The following is a 16,955-nucleotide window of genomic DNA, read 5'->3' as shown; positions in this document are numbered from 1 at the left end:
CAGGTATGCTTTACTATGTGGGCCTTTACATCGCAGGTAAATGCATTATTTATGTTTCTGTGAAAAGAGTGCTCTCACCAGACACATGGGATAGGAGTGAAAACATGACAAGACTTTCCGCGTACCAACAAAATTCACAGCTGCAAGGTGTCACATTGTTATGTGGGATACCTTCAGCTAATCCTGGCTTTTTACCCAACTGCACTCTACTGCCGGGGTTTTTAGCTAATAGGTACAACGTTAACAACTAAATGTCAAGTCGCAGAATACAATGTAATGTCCGTTAAAAGGTCAGGACTGCCTTAAAGTGAGGCATTTGCCATGGGGGCATTGGCAGCTATGAATAGTCACCTAACAGCAGCACCACCGCAATGTAGTCCGGCAAAGAGTACAGAACAGCAGTGGAACGCCCACCGCAACACCCACTGCCCTCCCCTTTCACACTAAGCACAGCATGAAAGGGCGCTTTATTTACAAGGCAGTAATAAGCCACGTTAAGTGAGTTAACAGTGCCTTGTAAATAAGTCGAAACACAAATCGCCACAGGAACGTCACTAAAAGTGATGTTCCTGTGCCAATAGGGACTTGTAAATATGCTCCTACATCGCTTTTAAATTAAATATGTACTTTGTAACTATCAATGCAAAAAAATGTTGTGTAACCACTGGAAAGCACAGTTTGTCTAATTTTGGGGGTTAGGCACCTGAATAAACACTGATTTCAAACCACCACTGAAATTCACAAAACACACCACACTGAAAACAGGACAGCGTTTGTGTGTTACGCCCGTCAGTATGCTACCACTGTTTATTTTGAAATAATAATAATAAAATGTATTGAATCCTTTGGGGTATCCTGGTCCAGCCAGTAATGCCTGCTTACCCCTTATGGAATCTTTATCCATTGCTGGTCTGGACAGCAGGAGCCATAAGGTCACCAAGAACAAAACCAGTAGACCAGCTTTAACCAGAAATGTTTACTATCTGCTACCTGTGGAAGTTATCCTTTGTGCATTGGAGTGCGTAAAAGACACTGAACAAATGAAGTTGTTGGTCCGGCAGAGGACTCCCATGAACAAGTTGTAACAGGGTATGGTATGTTCCTGTGTGACTTGAACTGGTTTAGTAGGGGGTGGCTCCTTTGAATTAGAACCCAGAGAATTGTATCTGTTGAAAAGTTTCATGATATTTTACAGCCAAAAACACATTTTTGTTAAAGCTGCAACTTTAAAAAACAAGCATAGGCATAGCCAATAGGTCTCGCCTTTGGGACCTTATGTGTTTAGCCATGCAACAGTTTATGTTGTTGCACCAAGGATATTGTGCTGCCTAACTAAATACTTATAAGGTCCCAAAAGCGAGACCTATTGGCTATGCCAATGCTTGTTTATATAGGGCGAACTCTCTCCATGGACGTTGGAATGCTTTACATGAGTACCAGTTAGATTACAAAACTCCAGACTCATATTGTTTTTCAGCGCAGGGAGAGTTAAGTGATTTGCCCAGAATCACAGGGTATTCAACAGATAGCAGACTCGAGCTAATTCCCCAGTTGCAAAACTGGCAGCTCTGGCCATAACACCACACCGTCTACCAGTTATGCCTTCAAACGTATGCCCTATGGTTTGTGTTGGTCGCTGTGTGGCCAACATGTTTGCAATACTAAAATGTTTGTATTGTAAGGCATAACTGACACATTAAAAAAAAGGAACGAGAAAAACTAGAAAGATAGAAATGCAGGTACCTGCTTGGATACTGGATAAGTGTCCTTGTTCATATTTTCCAAGCTCTCCTGTTTGGATCACACAGACAGAGTTGCTCCTGTGCACAATTTGTTTCCTTGAATGTAAACGATGCATCCAAAAGCCTGTACATCAAGTTTCAATATACCTACAAAGGTACTCTTAAAATAAAACGGGCAAACCTATACAACATTCTTCTCAAAGTGCCACAGCATCGCAGACATTGCTAAAACAAAACATATACAAGCAGGTGAGTTGTCTATTTCTACCAAAGGACAAAGAAGAATTGGAATAGGAATTGTCCAAAAGCTGGCCTACATCCTAAAGTATTGAATGTAATGGGAAACCCAATCTACCCTGGAGGGCTTGGGCAAATCAAATGAACGGGTAAAAAGCACCTTCAAGGGATTTATTTAGAATACTCTGTTCTATTGCTTTTGATATATATTTCTAACTGCAAGAATTATTGATAAACTCGCCAGAGAGATATTATTCAAATGTCTTTTATCTAAGAAATATTTTTGTTCCTTGTGAGGACATAATAACCAATCACAAAACAATAAATATTCAAAACACGGGTATATAGACTAAAAAGTTTTATCTTTTGAAATTCATCAAGGGTACTTCACAGTTATACAAACAATGTAACATTGAAGGATTATACAATTGTATTTATTTCCCTCTTGTTACATTGTTTGTATAACTGTGCAGTACGGTGGATGCCGTCACAAGCACGAGTGCTTGAAAAGAGCTGACCGATTCCAAAAGGTAATCTCCTAGAGCAGCAAATGTGCACTGCCTAGGCGAGACCTAAAAAAGACAAACATGGTTAAAATTAGCGGATGAAGAGTTTATTTAAAAGCCTTAATAAAAGGGGTGGAGATCCTGCTCCGCAACATTGAAATTCTGTCTTGGCACTTTTTATTCATACCAGAGAAGTGACATTTCTACCTGCTTGGGAAAGCTAGAACCCAAATAGGCTGGTTAATCAGCTTCCCCAACACGCAGAAATATAAGGAGAAGACCTCCAAAGGAATCCATTTTATTTCAATTAACCACACACTCACACAAATTGTCCAATCCAAAAAGGAAGTTTCACAGTCAAACAAGTGAATGTCCTAAAAAGGGAGGGCCTTGCAGGATTGCTCTCCCAACTGCACCGTCTTTCAGTCGCCAAAGCCTCTAAAGTGAGACACCAAATCTTCCAGTAGCTGCAACTCTCCAGAAAGTCACATTTTGGCAGCTGCTATGCTTGGAGGGTGGCTGAATTTCAGTGACCACCATGCTTGGAGCTGGATGTTCCCCCACCGCTCATGCTGCCCCCTTGGATTCCTTTCTTCTTGCCAGTCTCTGGTGTCTTCAGAATACTCAGTTTTTTGTGGAAGTTGGTGCTGGCCCTCATGGTGACATCATGCTCAATCTGATTGCGGATTGCCACTTCCAGGGTCTATTGGGAAGAGGAACAGGTTAACAAACCAAAGGAAAATAAACCCTTTTTTGTACATTTCATTTTAATTTTCAGTGTAAGTCAGTGGCAGGAAGCATCAAGAGAGTTTACTGAGCTTAAGCAAACAAAAAATAGTTTTAAGAAGCAGGTCTCATGGACAAAGGTTTCAGGGATCACATAATATTTATTAACACTTTTAGCCCAAACAGACATCCTTAAAGCATCCAGGTGCAGACATTGGAAAAACAGCCCGTAAAAGGTCTAGGTTTGCCGTGCTGTAGGCCAGGTTTAAAAAAAGGACTGGCCGAGCTATTGGTGGATCTTGGTACTCAAAAATAGCAGTAAGGAAGGAGTCATAATTAAGGTACAATTTACAGCACTGTATGAAGTGATGCCATGTATGGCTTTTAGGTTCTGGGGATGGAATAGAATGTGATGCTGCACGTCAGAACTGATGCACACTGGTAGATAAAGTCCAAATTGAACAGATGGGGGGGGGGCAAGAGCTCTATGGAGACGAGTATCAGACCTATAAAAACTGATACAGTGCTTCACTCCCCTAGCGCTATTTAAATAAGTTAAATAAAGACAAGTTGTTTCAAGGTCAAATAAAGTGTTTTGAGAACAGAACTTCATCAGGCATCCATTAGAGTTCATAATATATTATTTATTTACTAATAGTTCTTCTCCAGGAATTCTTTTTGAGCAAAAGCATGGCAAACACGTATTTTGCGACTGGTACTGATTATATATGTTGCTTCAACAGGGCACAAAAACTGATTTTAATAACAGCAATCCAAATGTCACAATAGTAAAAGACCAAAATGAAACACGCATTGGTAAAGTCTAAAAGGTCTTGCCTGCACAAGCTCCATTGGCCTTGTCAATATGTTTAGTCATAATATACAGCAGCTTGGCTAAAATGTTTTTTTAACGCGATACGGCGCGGTTAGTGTTTTTTTTTTACTTTCATGCAATTGCTACATAGCAGCCACGCTTGGTTGGCGAGATATATTGCCTTTGTCAATGCTTAGGAAGAACTGCTATGATGCTGTTAGCGCTGGTTGAATCAATGTTTTTTTTTCTGGTGGTGGAAGAAGGGGTAAACAACAATGAGGAGAGTGGGTCGGCAAGCTATAGGTCATGCCACGACAGAAGATGTGTGTGGCAAGCGGGAGACGTGGGTGAACAGGGGATAGTAATGAAGACGGGGGTGGGGGGTGGAGTTCGGGAGGCAAGCAACACCCCACTCCACCTTGGAAGTCGTACTGATGCTGCAGTAAAGTGTCTTTACAATAGAGATGCATTACTCCATAAGTGGTCACTGAAGTTTACAAAGTTATGGAGCAGTGCAAGCTTCGATATTGCTCACTGCACACCAGACTTGCTGAGGCGAAGAGTACCAAAATAAAAATTACCAGGAGAGTTTCACCATTGCACAAACCAGGGACCATACATCAGTGGAGAACTCATAACCCCTTCCGTGCTCATGACGAGCTCAGCTCGCCATGACACACGCGGGGCTAATTCCCCCGCTGTGCTGAACGTTCTTAAAAACGGGCATGGTCACGACGAGCTCAGCTCGTCATGAGCACAGCGCCACCGTGCAGCTTGACGAGCTGAGCTCATCACGAGCACCGTGGTGCTGCGCGCCCCTCCCCAGCGCCGCGGCGGAATTAGCCCCGTGACGAAGGTGTAATATTGCGTTTTCTCAATGTGAGCAGCAAAGGAGGCCATAGGGAAGACTTTTTTCCTCTGTGAATTCAGGAGGACCAAAAAGAGCCGGTACTGACACGGATTAAAACTATACGTTTTGCTAATCCCTGTCAATGAACTGTGCAGGGTGTTGGAAAATTTGTGACACTTGCCATTATGCATAATTATGTGTCCACGCTGGGCTCCCGCCAGTGCTTAATTGCCTTGCATCAAAATTAGTTTGAAACTTCATGCCTCAATAAAAATCAATGTGAGGTGTTTTAATGCACTTAAGCCCTTTTGTCAACATACAATATTCACCTAATTAAGCAAAATTAAGTCTTCCATTTATTTCACTTGCTGAGTGGTGTTAAGGGGAGGGAAACAGGATTTTGAATGTGTTATTTTGCAAGGTTCTGCTTTTTCTCCCGTTTACTGGGTCCCTACGGTTCTCAGAGTATAATCTGAAAAACATATTGCTTCAATACTTGCAATGAGACACGCAACGCAGCTGTGGTAGGGAAAGGACTGCGGCCTCCAATATAACCATGGGGGGCTCCTCCACTATGGGAGGAGTATCACCTCACTGCTTTTGAGCGTTGAAGTAATGGAAATATAAAAATGGTAACTTTTAGTTACTATCATTTTATGTTTCCTTTGCAGGTGGGCGGGCTGCTCTCCTCTCGGAACAGCTATGGGGAGGAGTGGTTTGCCCACTCCTAAGTGCGCAATGACTGTTTGGTACGCCCAAACCAGTCATGCCTACTTTCCCAGATCTCCATGCAGGCTGCATTACAGCCTGCGTTGACAACAGGCCCAGGCCCTCATTGCCTGGTTGAGTGTCGAACCAGGACGCTCAAAACCAATCACAACGCTGCGTTGTGATTGGTCAGGGGAGACTTTGCTGTGCTTCCTGTTCCTCGGAGTGACGAGGACAGCAAGAGCAGATACGCAAGACTGGCGCAGCAAGGTAAGTGATTCTTTTTATAATTGCATTTATTTACCGTTCCCACTAGCCCCCCCACATGCTCGCAAATAATGCCGGCCACCACTGAATATTATCTTAATATTCTGCATACGGTTCCTCAGGTGTATACTGCTCTGTGTAACGTTTGCCGACTCCGATTGGGGAACATTTTTTTGACATGCATGCCAACTTTTGCCTGCAGGAAAGGGGCAGAAAAAAAGGTTGCCATGCATTTGCGGAGGGAGTTAGTCACTGTACTGATAAAATGGTAGTAGACCTAAAAGCCTGCAGCTGGTGCTTATATAGTGAAACTGAGGCGGAGTGTTAGTCTGGGACTCAGAAAAGGAATTACAACTGGAACATGGATAGGATAGGCTTGTCACGCAATTAAAAGAAACTTAGCCGCAGTTCTTGCGTGTAACTGGAGCAGACCCGAAAAGTTAAACTGCATGGTTTGTGCTAAGCTCCACTGAAAACCTTTTTACACAAACCATAAAACACTTGACAAAATCCTACTGTGTGATGAAACACGCCCCTACAAGCAAATGTTACTGTTATTTCAATTCCAGAAGAATTATTACTCAGATTTGGTCAGATACATCGAGTTTCTATTAATTAAGAAAATTATGTCACAGAAAATGTTAACTTGTAAAGATAAACTGCAGAAGTACACATCCCGCCACCTACATCTGGTAGGAATTCCAGCTGACTTGTGGCAAATTGAATAGTCCAGATGCAGCTGTTGCACGTGAGTTTTTGAACTCCGCATATCCAGCAGAAAAAAATAGATTGACAAATGACCCACCTTAAAGATGCAATTCAATAACGTAAGGTTAAATTAATAAAGGGGAGAGAATGTGGCTTTTTTGCCAAAGCTGCTGACTTCGGAACTGGCTTGGAGTCTCGAAATAGGCACAATAAACTTATGTGATTCTGGGTAAATCACTATTTCCCCAAGCATTAAAAAAAACTTTAATGCACTACAATATGGTTGGTCAAATTTGTGCTCTTCAAATGTGCCAAAAAAGGAGATATAGCACTTCAATTCACAGTAGGAGCAGTGGAGGGAGACAAATTTAAATACATGTGTACTTGGTCCATGCACAAGATAAAAAGAAAAGTGACACAAAGTGGCGTCATACAGGCGCTGCAGAATGAAAAGGCAGCAAAGAATATGATGCCAACAAATGGTAAGTAATGGGTGGGTTGAAAGCCTTTTTTCGAGTTTTTTTGCTAAACACAATAGGTCGCCAACAGACAGCGCTCATGCGTTCTGCCTGAAGGCTCGACCTAAAAAATGAGCATGAGAATGACAAGAATGAAGACAGAGATAAGGAATGGACACAATTAGTACAAAAACTAAAACAGTAAGTAGCACAGCACAAACTATTTACATTGAAAGAGATTTACAATGAAAACAAACGCAAAAATAGGGACAGAAAAATACTTGAAAACAATTCTAAGAAAATCAATTATAAATGGATAGACAGCAGGGACAGAAATGACAAGTAATTAGAATGATTAACACATTGACTAATAATTACGGTTCAGCACTAGTTTTGAAAGATGATGTAGTTCAATGAGATTTTTTAATTCCTTTTAAAATAGTTTCTTCTTCTGTAAGGAAAGTTGCTAACCTGGATAATGACCGAAGAACATTTTGATAGATCGGTACTATAGGTTATTTGAAGGTACACACAATGTATTCATTCCTTTTTTAAGTTTTTAATTGATATGACATTTGAAAGTTCTACTTATTGATTCTTGTGAATAGGCCACAATTTTTTCTTCATGTATTGAAAGTTTACAGGTATGGACTACCACCAGGTGACGGTTTCTGTCACTACTATCCATTTATAATTCATTTTCTTAGTATTGTTTTCATGTGTTTTTCTGTCCCTATTTTTGTATTTGTTTTTATTGTAAATCCTTTTCAATTTAAATAGATTGTGCTGTAGTGTTTACTGAATTACATTGTTGTACTAATTAGGTGTCCATTCCTTATCTGTGTCTTCATTCGTCATTCTCATCTCATTTTTAAGTCGAACCTGGGCAGCGTATGCAGTCTCTTCGAAACATGCTGTATTCACTCTGTGGACTTACAGCCCGCCATTAGGCTTGCTATTTGCTGGCTCCATTGTCTCTTTCCTATTCTTTCTTCCCATTTGTTTATGGCATGCATTTGTCATGCCTCTTTTAGTGTTTATCCTTACCCAAGACAAGGGAGCAAGTACAATATCGCTCCACTAGTTACGATTATAGTAGGTTTGTCAAACTACTTTTTTTGGTGGGAAAGGAATATGATCGATCAGGTTTTCTTTTGAGGTGGTGTTATTTTTCTTTTGAGATCGAATTAGTGCCTTTTAGAAAAATATTTTTGATCAGAGTGATCTCCATTTGTTAACGATCATCATGTATTTAAATTGGGGTTTTTTGTAGGCACAGAGAGTACCGAAGCCGAGAATCAAGCCTGGTTCCCCAGTTACAAAGTCGGCACTAAATGTTACGCCATATCCTCGCTCAAAATATTGCTGGGCACGGCCAAGTTTCGTAATTTATTTTTTTAACGCTTGAAGCGATCTGCAGGCCGCAAAGCCTGCTTCCCTAGGGCTGTCATCCTCGTCTCCATTGTGACCTCTCGCCCTCCCTCCCACTCTGTAGGTTTTGGTGAAGACTCTCTAGGCTTTTTTGTCTCCAGGACTCCTAGTTATTTTCAGCTCCCGGCTGCTGGATAGCCGAGTGGGCTGTACCTCAAGTGTACTTCTGGTGTGGTGTGCCCCGGTCTATCCCTTCCGTGTACCCAAGCACGCCGAAAGTGCTACTTCCATAGTCGTTCATGCTTCAAGTTTCTTATCCGCTCGTCCCTACATCTCAAGTTCCAGCAAACATCTCTTGTTGATTATTTTTTCACACATTTTCTTTAAATTAACACGCCACACACAGTCACAGATTTCCTCCCCCTCGGCTGCACAGGTGCCCCGAAACTTCATTTACACGCGGTCACATTTTGAAAGGGTTAGATGGCGAATTTCACTTCAAACTGCACCCTGTGTATTTGATGTCTTCCAGATGATCTCGCACTTTATCTTTTTGTTGTCTCTTTAAAAGGTCAGCAGCAAAGCCTGACCTTGAGTGCTATTATACGAGCCACACAGAGTGGCTAAAAACATGTACCTTGATTAAAACCCATTGATTTTTTTGTATCTGGCGTTGAACATGGGTTTATAAAGGGGAGAATGTCTGCGCAGTTTGATACTATATGTTGCACGTGGTTGGGGTTAATGTGGCACTCTGCAGTTTAGAAAGATGGCATGTATTTTGTTCACGGTGCTGGTGACCTGACGAACTGTGCATCTGTTGGGCTTGGGAACTTGGGCACCTGAATGGGGGTCCTGCGAGTTACAAACGATGGGTGCCTAAAAGCCAACAATTCCGACTGTGGATATCATCCATTCAGCCTGGCAGGCCGTGCCGGTGGCAGTTCATCACTGCATCACTACAAGATCTGCTGAACTTTAACCCTGCTCCTGCCGCCGCTCCCTAAAAATTGTGTTACTGAAGAAAAAAAGACAACCACCGGCAGTAATTACGAATAAAGAAAACCAACAAACGTAAGTCCTGATGTTGTAAAATTTATAAGAACTTAGTGACATAATGCCCTATATATAAAAAGTAGACACATTTTGTGCCTATTTATCTCTGCAGAACTATCCATTCGCCAATCAAGAGTCCGAACCAGGACAGACCCAAACTCAATTTTTGAAAAGGTAATAACGAACACTAATGACTTGTGGTACTTAATTAACACAAGTAAAGGTCCTACTCTGAACCGTGTCCTCCATTGTTTTTACATAGGTACCCAACTAAAAGCCCTGAAGAAAAGTCCGGCGAATAAAATACGGGCTTGGAAACGCGTCGGCTAACCTTTGTTCGTCTTAATCTATGAACATTTAATCCGCAAAGGGCCAAAAATATAACGCTGTATACCCAGTTAACAAAACAACGTTATTAAAATGTATGCCCTTGCGTGACCAGTCCTCAATTAGGCATAATTCATACTGCATAGGTCTGGTGTTTAAATTTGTTAGTAGGGTACAATTTAGACCTTAGTTATTAAAAGTGTATTGTAGAAATTGTATTGTAAAAATGTCAATGTATATTTGTATCCCAATTGTCTGTTTGGTGTAAATTGTATAATTTGTAAATACATGAACTTGTGTTTCTGTGCAACAACAAGTAAATCCTCAGACTATTAGAGAGGTTAATCAAAATGATGAAACTTGTACTATAAAAAATAACTATAACGCCCATGGACTAAAACCACAGGGTGTAAAAATCTGCTCAAAATAAAAAAAGTGGCAGAATTGAATAGTGACCGGGTTTTCATTTTTCCTAACATAGAACTTTAACCCTGGGCACATTGTTTAAATGAGCACATTAGCTGTATTCTGTGCATTTTTTAATGTTGCTAAGCTAGGTACAAAAAACGCATTAACAAGGCCCTCACCTGCTGATAACAGCAGCAGTTTATAACTGCCAAACAGGGTTGGACTGGGAACCCAAAGCCGCCCTAGCAGTTTTCTCAAACCAGCCCCTGCCTGGCCCCCCCGGGATGATGGAAATGCTTGCTGGCTGCTTTTGTTACAGGGGACGATATTGCAGCACTGCTGTAAAATCGGCCCCTAGTAACAAAACCAGCCCCCAATGCCGTAAAGCTGGCCCCCATTCTTCTAGTCTCCCAGGGAAACGACTGATGCAGGGTACGGCTAGTCTGGTCCTGCTGGCAAATCATGGTTGATTTAAGTGGTATTATCTCTTCTACGCTTCTGCATTCATCCACATACACTGGTATGAGGTTATTATTGTCCTTACTTAATTAAGACGGAGTTCTTTCTCACCCAAATCTAAATACAAAAAAAACACACGCTTTAAGAACGTAATTTATCAATGCAGTATAGCTCTTCAATCCCAGGCGGCACAGCACTCAGGAGAATGTGCTGCATGGCCTATGCTGAAAATAGGCCGGTACTCACAGGTACAAAGTACCAGCAATTCTTATTTTCACTACTGTGAGTACAGGCACATCTCTACTGCGGAGGAGAGTACAGGTACTCCAAAAAATTAGGCTCACTGGCAGCTAGTGCTGGTGAGCACTAGGCTGTCTGAGTAGAACCTGTCTCTGACAGCCAAGGCGCTTCTGTAGCCCCGAGCTGAGCCCCAGCTGAACAGTTCAGCTTGGGCTCATATGCATAATGTCCAGTTGTTCACCTGTGTTTGACAGAGCAGGGTCCATGCAGGACCTGTGCTGTTAATCACATTCACACAATCGTGTGCATTTGTGCAAACACATGAAGTTTTTGATACTGAAAACTCACCTTCTTCAGCTTCTGCTGTTGAACAACGCGAGCTTTTTTTGGAGCAATGACACGACCTGAGAAAGCAGAACAGTTCAATAATCACGAATTCTGCTTTGCATGAAACTTCTACTCCTCGCTCACCAATTGCAATAGTAATGAAAATGGACACATCGTTCTACTTCCTTCTCTGTCCTGGCCTCGTCTCCCGGTTCTCCGTAGGGGTATCCTATAGCACCTTTCCTCCGCAAAACCACCATCTCTACCACAGCTAATCGCTTCAGGCTTCCCGCACAATCCTCTGTACCTCCAACCTACCTCTCGTTTGATTTCCCGCGTGGGTCTGCTTCCTTGTATACTTTACTGCTAACACTTACCCACACCAAAGGTAAAACAAACCTAAACGGTTTTAATAAAGGTTCAAGACATAATTTCAGTTTTTTTTTAACTGCCTTTACTGCGTATGCGGTGCACGTAGTAGTGGAGCTCTTATAAGCCGCATTACATAACCCATGCCTCCCAAAGCCAGCTTCTTATCTCTTTCTTACGCTATCCCGCTGCAGTCGCCACCGACTGTCGCCTCACTGTCCTCCGCTGTCGCTGAAGCTGTCCCCGCTACATCCCTCCCCTCGCCCGAGACTAAATCCTTCACCTCGCTCGTTTCACTCCCTGCTTGTCTCTCACAACTGTTACATCCACCCTTCCTTTCTACCCTCTTCCCTTGACTCTCACCTGCCCCTGCACTTCTGCCCGCGGGCCCTTTGGCCGCTTTGCCGGTTTTCTTCGCTCCTGGTCTTTGAGCTTTAAACTTCTGCTTTCCTTGCGCCATGGCTGCTATGAACGTCGCAGGATAAGAGCGAAGAGCAGTGAAAATAGAAGAGAGACTAACCACCACATGCATGGAAAGAGTCCAGATGGTCCGCTGTCATAAACACAAAGATAGGACTACTTAAGGGCGATGATAAATATAGAAGATGGACCAGAAGTCTGTGTAGACACATAGCGAGTTGGGAAAAAGCCGGTGCTCCCTAAGTTTCTGTAGTGTATTTCTACATTTTGTATTGGGCGGCTTTCTTAGAGTAATACTTTCCTCTGTGCAAAATTACTACTTTTCAATCTTTTTGGGTGGAATTTTTAAAGTGGAATTTTTAAAGCGTGCAGGCAGAGAGGAGGAGCTCGTGTGACTTCAGTGTGCCCACGCAGAGCAGAATATTCATTAAAAGCTGACTGTGCTCAGCCAGTCAAGCTTATTTAATTATGGCCACATTTCCCGTAGTCATTTGTCTCTGCTCTTTCCTATGCGCCGATCACTGAGTTTATTCAAAGAACAAAAATTCTGTTCTAGCACTTGCCAGCGTTGGAAGCCATGCTACAGATGTAAACAGTTTTATAATTCTTAACTTTCCTATTCTAGTCATGCTGTTTGTGTTGCACAATATGTTGTTTGTCTTATTGTAGTATGCTGGTGATAGAGCGCTGGCTCACCTCCTCAACATACTCACCTGGTCCCATATATCTATGTATACATTAAACAGGTAAACCTACACTCAATCAATTGGGGTTTTTACCATTTGGATTTTTATACCATTTATCTTACCAATCCAAGTCACCGATACCTAAAGTCCTAAAGGATCAAGGGAGTTAGAGAGAAAATAGGTAGCAATAATAACATTTAGCATTTCATAAATAACCACAAACTCGGGAAAGTTTTAAAATCTTTATCTAAGTAAATCTTTCAAAAACTCATAAAACATGAAACTCAAATTAATTTCTTATTCTGTTTAGACTAACGCAGAATTTTAAAACATAAGCATTTCAAATGATTTGGAGAGAAAATGTCGTTAAACATTTAAACAGAGGGTGGGTAAGAAAAAGGGAAAAGATTACAATGACAAACCCACACTTTATAGTCATAGCTGCCAAGGTTTCAGATTGGCATGTGTGACATTTTTTTAATTTCAGTGTAAATATGAGTGACATTTCAGCGACTATGAGTGACACTTTCTTGTGAGCAAAATGAAGATGATCGAAACATACAAACATCAGAAATTACATCCATTTGAGCGGCAAGAAAATGTAAGAAGATCTTAAAACACAAGAAATGGCACAAAGCTGCAAAGTACCAGAAAAGAAAGGGCACTCAGTCATGGCACGATATAGCCTCTCATTGTATAGTAGATGGTTATGTGCTGTGTGTATCCCTCCCTTCTGCAGACGACAACAGGCCATTTCAAAGCCCCACCATCCTTTGAAGATGCACACCCGCAGGGCATATAAACTACACCACAATAAACATGGTGCAGCGCTGGCTAAGTAGAAACGCATTCATACAAAATCCCTGATGAGGTATCAAAGTGCTTTTCGAGGAGTAGCACGTTACTGCAGAACCCAAACAGGATTAGTAGTGAATTAGTATAGGGAGATATCAAATTAATTTGAGCGGTGGAGATGTGAATTTTTTAGTTGCATTGAAAAGGTTAGTGGAGGGAACGGTCTAGAAAGTATTTGGAGATTACAACAGCAGGTTTGGGATGAGTAGATGGGCTGGGAAGAGTCAGGGGCAATGTGACAGTGGCTGGATGAGGCACTTTTGTGAGAAACCCTCACATAAGCAAATGGTGCTCATAGGGTTTAAGCTGCACTTGAAATAAAGGGGAGCCAATTATTGGTGATGGACCTTTAATTGGATGTTCAGCACTGTGTGCATCTGCTTTCATATCTCATATGCTAAACAAGACGGTAAAATATCACATGTGTTATACAGCTGGAATGAACACCTCCCATCCTGTTGTAGCTCATGCTTCACTATACCCCTCATTAGCCTGCATCACTCACCTATCGCAACTTCTGACATCAGTAGAGCTTCTCCTAGCACTGGAAGGACAGCTTATCACTTTGGAAGAAGATTGGGACAAAGGCAAGGAATGAAGAAGAGCAGGACAAGGAGAAAGCACAGGCAGATGGGTGGAAAGAGAGAGGTCAGGGGAGATGGTAGCACCATAGAAGGTAAGAAGTATAGAATGAGAAACCAGCAAGTGAGCAGGGGCACCAGATAGAACGGTACAAGTTCCATCTATACCTGCAATGTGCAGGTGCATGTGCGTGGCACCATCACTGCATACACAAAAAATTTTGGCACAACAACCCATGCTTTCCCTGAGGCAATGGTCTACTGCTGCAAGAGTAGCTACTTGCATAAAGAAGTCCAATGTGACTGACTAGATGTGGAGGTACATGAGCTGTAGTACCCTTAATTATTAAATCACATAATTGCAATATAACAGCCACATGTTGTCCAATGTGATGATAAAAAAAAAACGGAAGGGAAAACAGTGACAAAACGCCAACCCACTGATAGAGCAAGCTTCGCATCGCGACTTGCTCAAGTCATGAACCTCGCCCGTGTGTAATCAATTAATAAAATTTGTTCGTCTTACTAATATATTTTTTTCATATACGAACGAAGTAGATGAAGCTTGCACATGTATTTCTAATACAACTAATCCATGTCCCTAAAACATGGCCGCCGCTTGGAAAATTGCTTCTGCGCATGCGTCAGTCACACTCACGTGACCTGACGTAGTTATAAGTTTGGTGGGAAAAGGTGCGCATGCGTAATACACAGCTTTCGTGAATAACGTGGTGAATGCTCTTGTGTTCGTGTATATGTTGCTAATGTTTAAACTGCATATTATATTTTTATAATGATAAGTTTAAAGTACAAAACCAATGATGTGTTTTTCATACCGTCACTTCTATGTTTTAATTTGTTTTCGCTTACTTTTCATGTATCCTCGACTCGGAGGGGTGCTGGGGCTGGGGAGTCCATCTTGGAGGGTATGTCTGCGCAGAATCACTAGAGGCTGCCATGACATTGAACTCAGGCCAAAGAAGGTTGATGCCAGAGCCACCATGGGAAAGTGCACCTCCACCCAGCAAAAGCATCATGATTATGTTCTATTGTATCGAAATGTATTCTTTCCATTGTATTCTCTGCGACTTCCCATGGGAACCCCAATCTTGCTAGGCGGTACCCAGAGATGCAAAGTAGGCCTCCAAATAGTCTGTTCTGATTGGTGTGTTACCCAAATCCTACCTTAGGACCAATCCAAATTGAGGGATTCTGACACTTTGCAACATTTGGGGGTGGTACACCGTCCCAAAACAGTATATCTACCCTGGGTTCACCTAGGGAAATTGTCCGACTTGTCTGGTTTAGCTGACCTGTCACTGACCCAACGCACTCAATAGGTGACTGAAGATACAGAAAGCTGCGGAGCACTCTGTCCGAAATTTGACCATAGACTAAGGTTTTACTAAACCTTAAAGTGCTGGCGGAGCACTTTGCTGGGAGTTCGCTGACCCAATCGGGGTCTTGATCGATAGCTGCAGAGAGGGTGGAGCGCAGGCGTTGCTTCCGAACTGCGGGTGCTGGTCCTGTCCTGAGGGTCCTGTCCGAGAGGTCCTGTCCTGATTCCTAATCTGAGGGTTTCCTGTCCTGTCCTGGGTGTCCATTCTGCACCTGCTGTCCATTGAGGGGTATCCTTCCTTGAGGGTTTCCTGTCCTTAACTGACCCGTGGCCAGAGTTTGGTTTCCACACCAGTCTAGGTAAATATTCCTCTGAAAACTCTGAATCTTGCACCTTTCTAAATTTCCTGTCTTTTGCTTTAATAAAGACATACCTTTGCATATGTTACTTTTCCATGCTTTTCCGCAACCATTTAATCATAAAGTAATTTGCATTTGGTTTCATAACGTGTTTCTATGTTACCCTACTTGTTAGAAATTATATTCTGCATTGCAGTTTGTCACTTTCTCATATGGTCTAGAACCTCCTTACTTAAATTGTCTAAAGAACTTTTGCCTTGATGTATAGCGTGTTTCTCTTCATAGACTCTCCTATAGTTATATAGGATCTTTGAATTTACCATAGTATAAACTCTTCCAATAGGGAATCTCTAGTACGTGCATAAGATTGTTTCCTTAATGAATGTCCATTCTTAAAACTTTCTTCTAAAATCTGCATAGCATATTCCCGTTGCATCTCATATCAGAATTTCAATGGTTACCCTGACTTTATTTCTCTATAGTTATGTACTTTTCATTATTTTGATTATTGATTGTCTTATTCTTGTAAATCTAATGATTTCTGAGAACAAACTTTAGATAAAGACTTTAAAACTTCCAGTTGTCCGTGGTCATTTACAAAGAGAATTTGAATGTTATTTGTTGGGTTTGTATTTTGCTGCCTTTCCTTTTACAGCTAGCTCCCTGATCCATTGTGGTCATAGGTACCCGCATCGGTGGATGGTAAGTCGGGTATTCTGAAGAATAACGAAAGGAACTCACAAATTATTGATAGTAGACCGTGAGGTCATCCGATCAATGTATATGGTGATTTGAAATATATGGGCCCGAAGACCGGAAGTGGCGAAATTATTGGTCGGGTGACCCGCGCGCTCTATCAGTATTTTTCTGGTAGCAGAGTTATGGTTAGGGAATAGTTAAAGGATAGGTAGGACTAGGTAAGCTAGCCAAGTCGGTAGCTGCTAACATTATTGCTGCTATAAGAGCGGCCATTTCGGGGACTTGATCACTCTCTTGAGATGCGTTGCTTTTCAAATTTATGAATTGTTTGAAAATTGTTATTCTTGTTCTTATATTGTCATATGTATTAATCCATGCGTATGTAAAACGGTTTGTTAAGTGTTGTCGGAAATCCCCGGGGAAATTGAATGGCAAGTGGTGAA

The 16,955-nt window shown here is 41.8% G+C and overlaps 1 protein-coding gene across 1 annotated transcript; it reads right to left on the bottom strand.

Moving 5' to 3' along the window:
• Positions 1–2,570: 2,570 nt before the first annotated feature.
• C1_1H19orf53 (chromosome 1_1 C19orf53 homolog) lies at positions 2,571–12,089 on the bottom strand. The gene is made up of 3 exons (XM_078685548.1): positions 11,937–12,089; positions 11,226–11,281; positions 2,571–3,188 (listed from the first exon to the last, which is right to left on the bottom strand). The coding sequence occupies exons 1-3, from the start codon at positions 12,031–12,033 to the stop codon at positions 3,012–3,014; spliced, it is 330 nt and encodes a 109-aa protein (XP_078541674.1). The 5' UTR covers positions 12,034–12,089; the 3' UTR covers positions 2,571–3,011.
• Between the last annotated feature and the right edge of the window lie 4,866 nt (positions 12,090–16,955).

Source organism: Lissotriton helveticus, chromosome 1_1, assembly GCF_964261635.1.
Source record: "Lissotriton helveticus chromosome 1_1, aLisHel1.1, whole genome shotgun sequence".
Lineage (NCBI taxonomy): Eukaryota > Metazoa > Chordata > Amphibia > Caudata > Salamandridae > Lissotriton > Lissotriton helveticus.
The sequence above is the reverse complement of the archived record's forward strand: the minus strand, read 5'-3'. Positions and strand labels throughout refer to the sequence as shown.

Bases quoted from the DNA above. Each gene is read 5' to 3' on its own strand.
- C1_1H19orf53 (XM_078685548.1), bottom strand. From the start codon at position 12,033: ATGGCGCAAGGAAAGCAGAAGTTTAAAGCTCAAAGACCAGGAGCGAAG. The intron at 11,282-11,936 runs GTGAGAGTCAAG...CTGCTTTCTCAG, and splicing joins GGGCAGAAGTGCAGGGGCAG to GTCGTGTCATTGCTCCAAAA. The intron at 3,189-11,225 runs GTGAGTTTTCAG...TCTTCCCAATAG, and splicing joins AACAGCAGAAGCTGAAGAAG to ACCCTGGAAGTGGCAATCCG.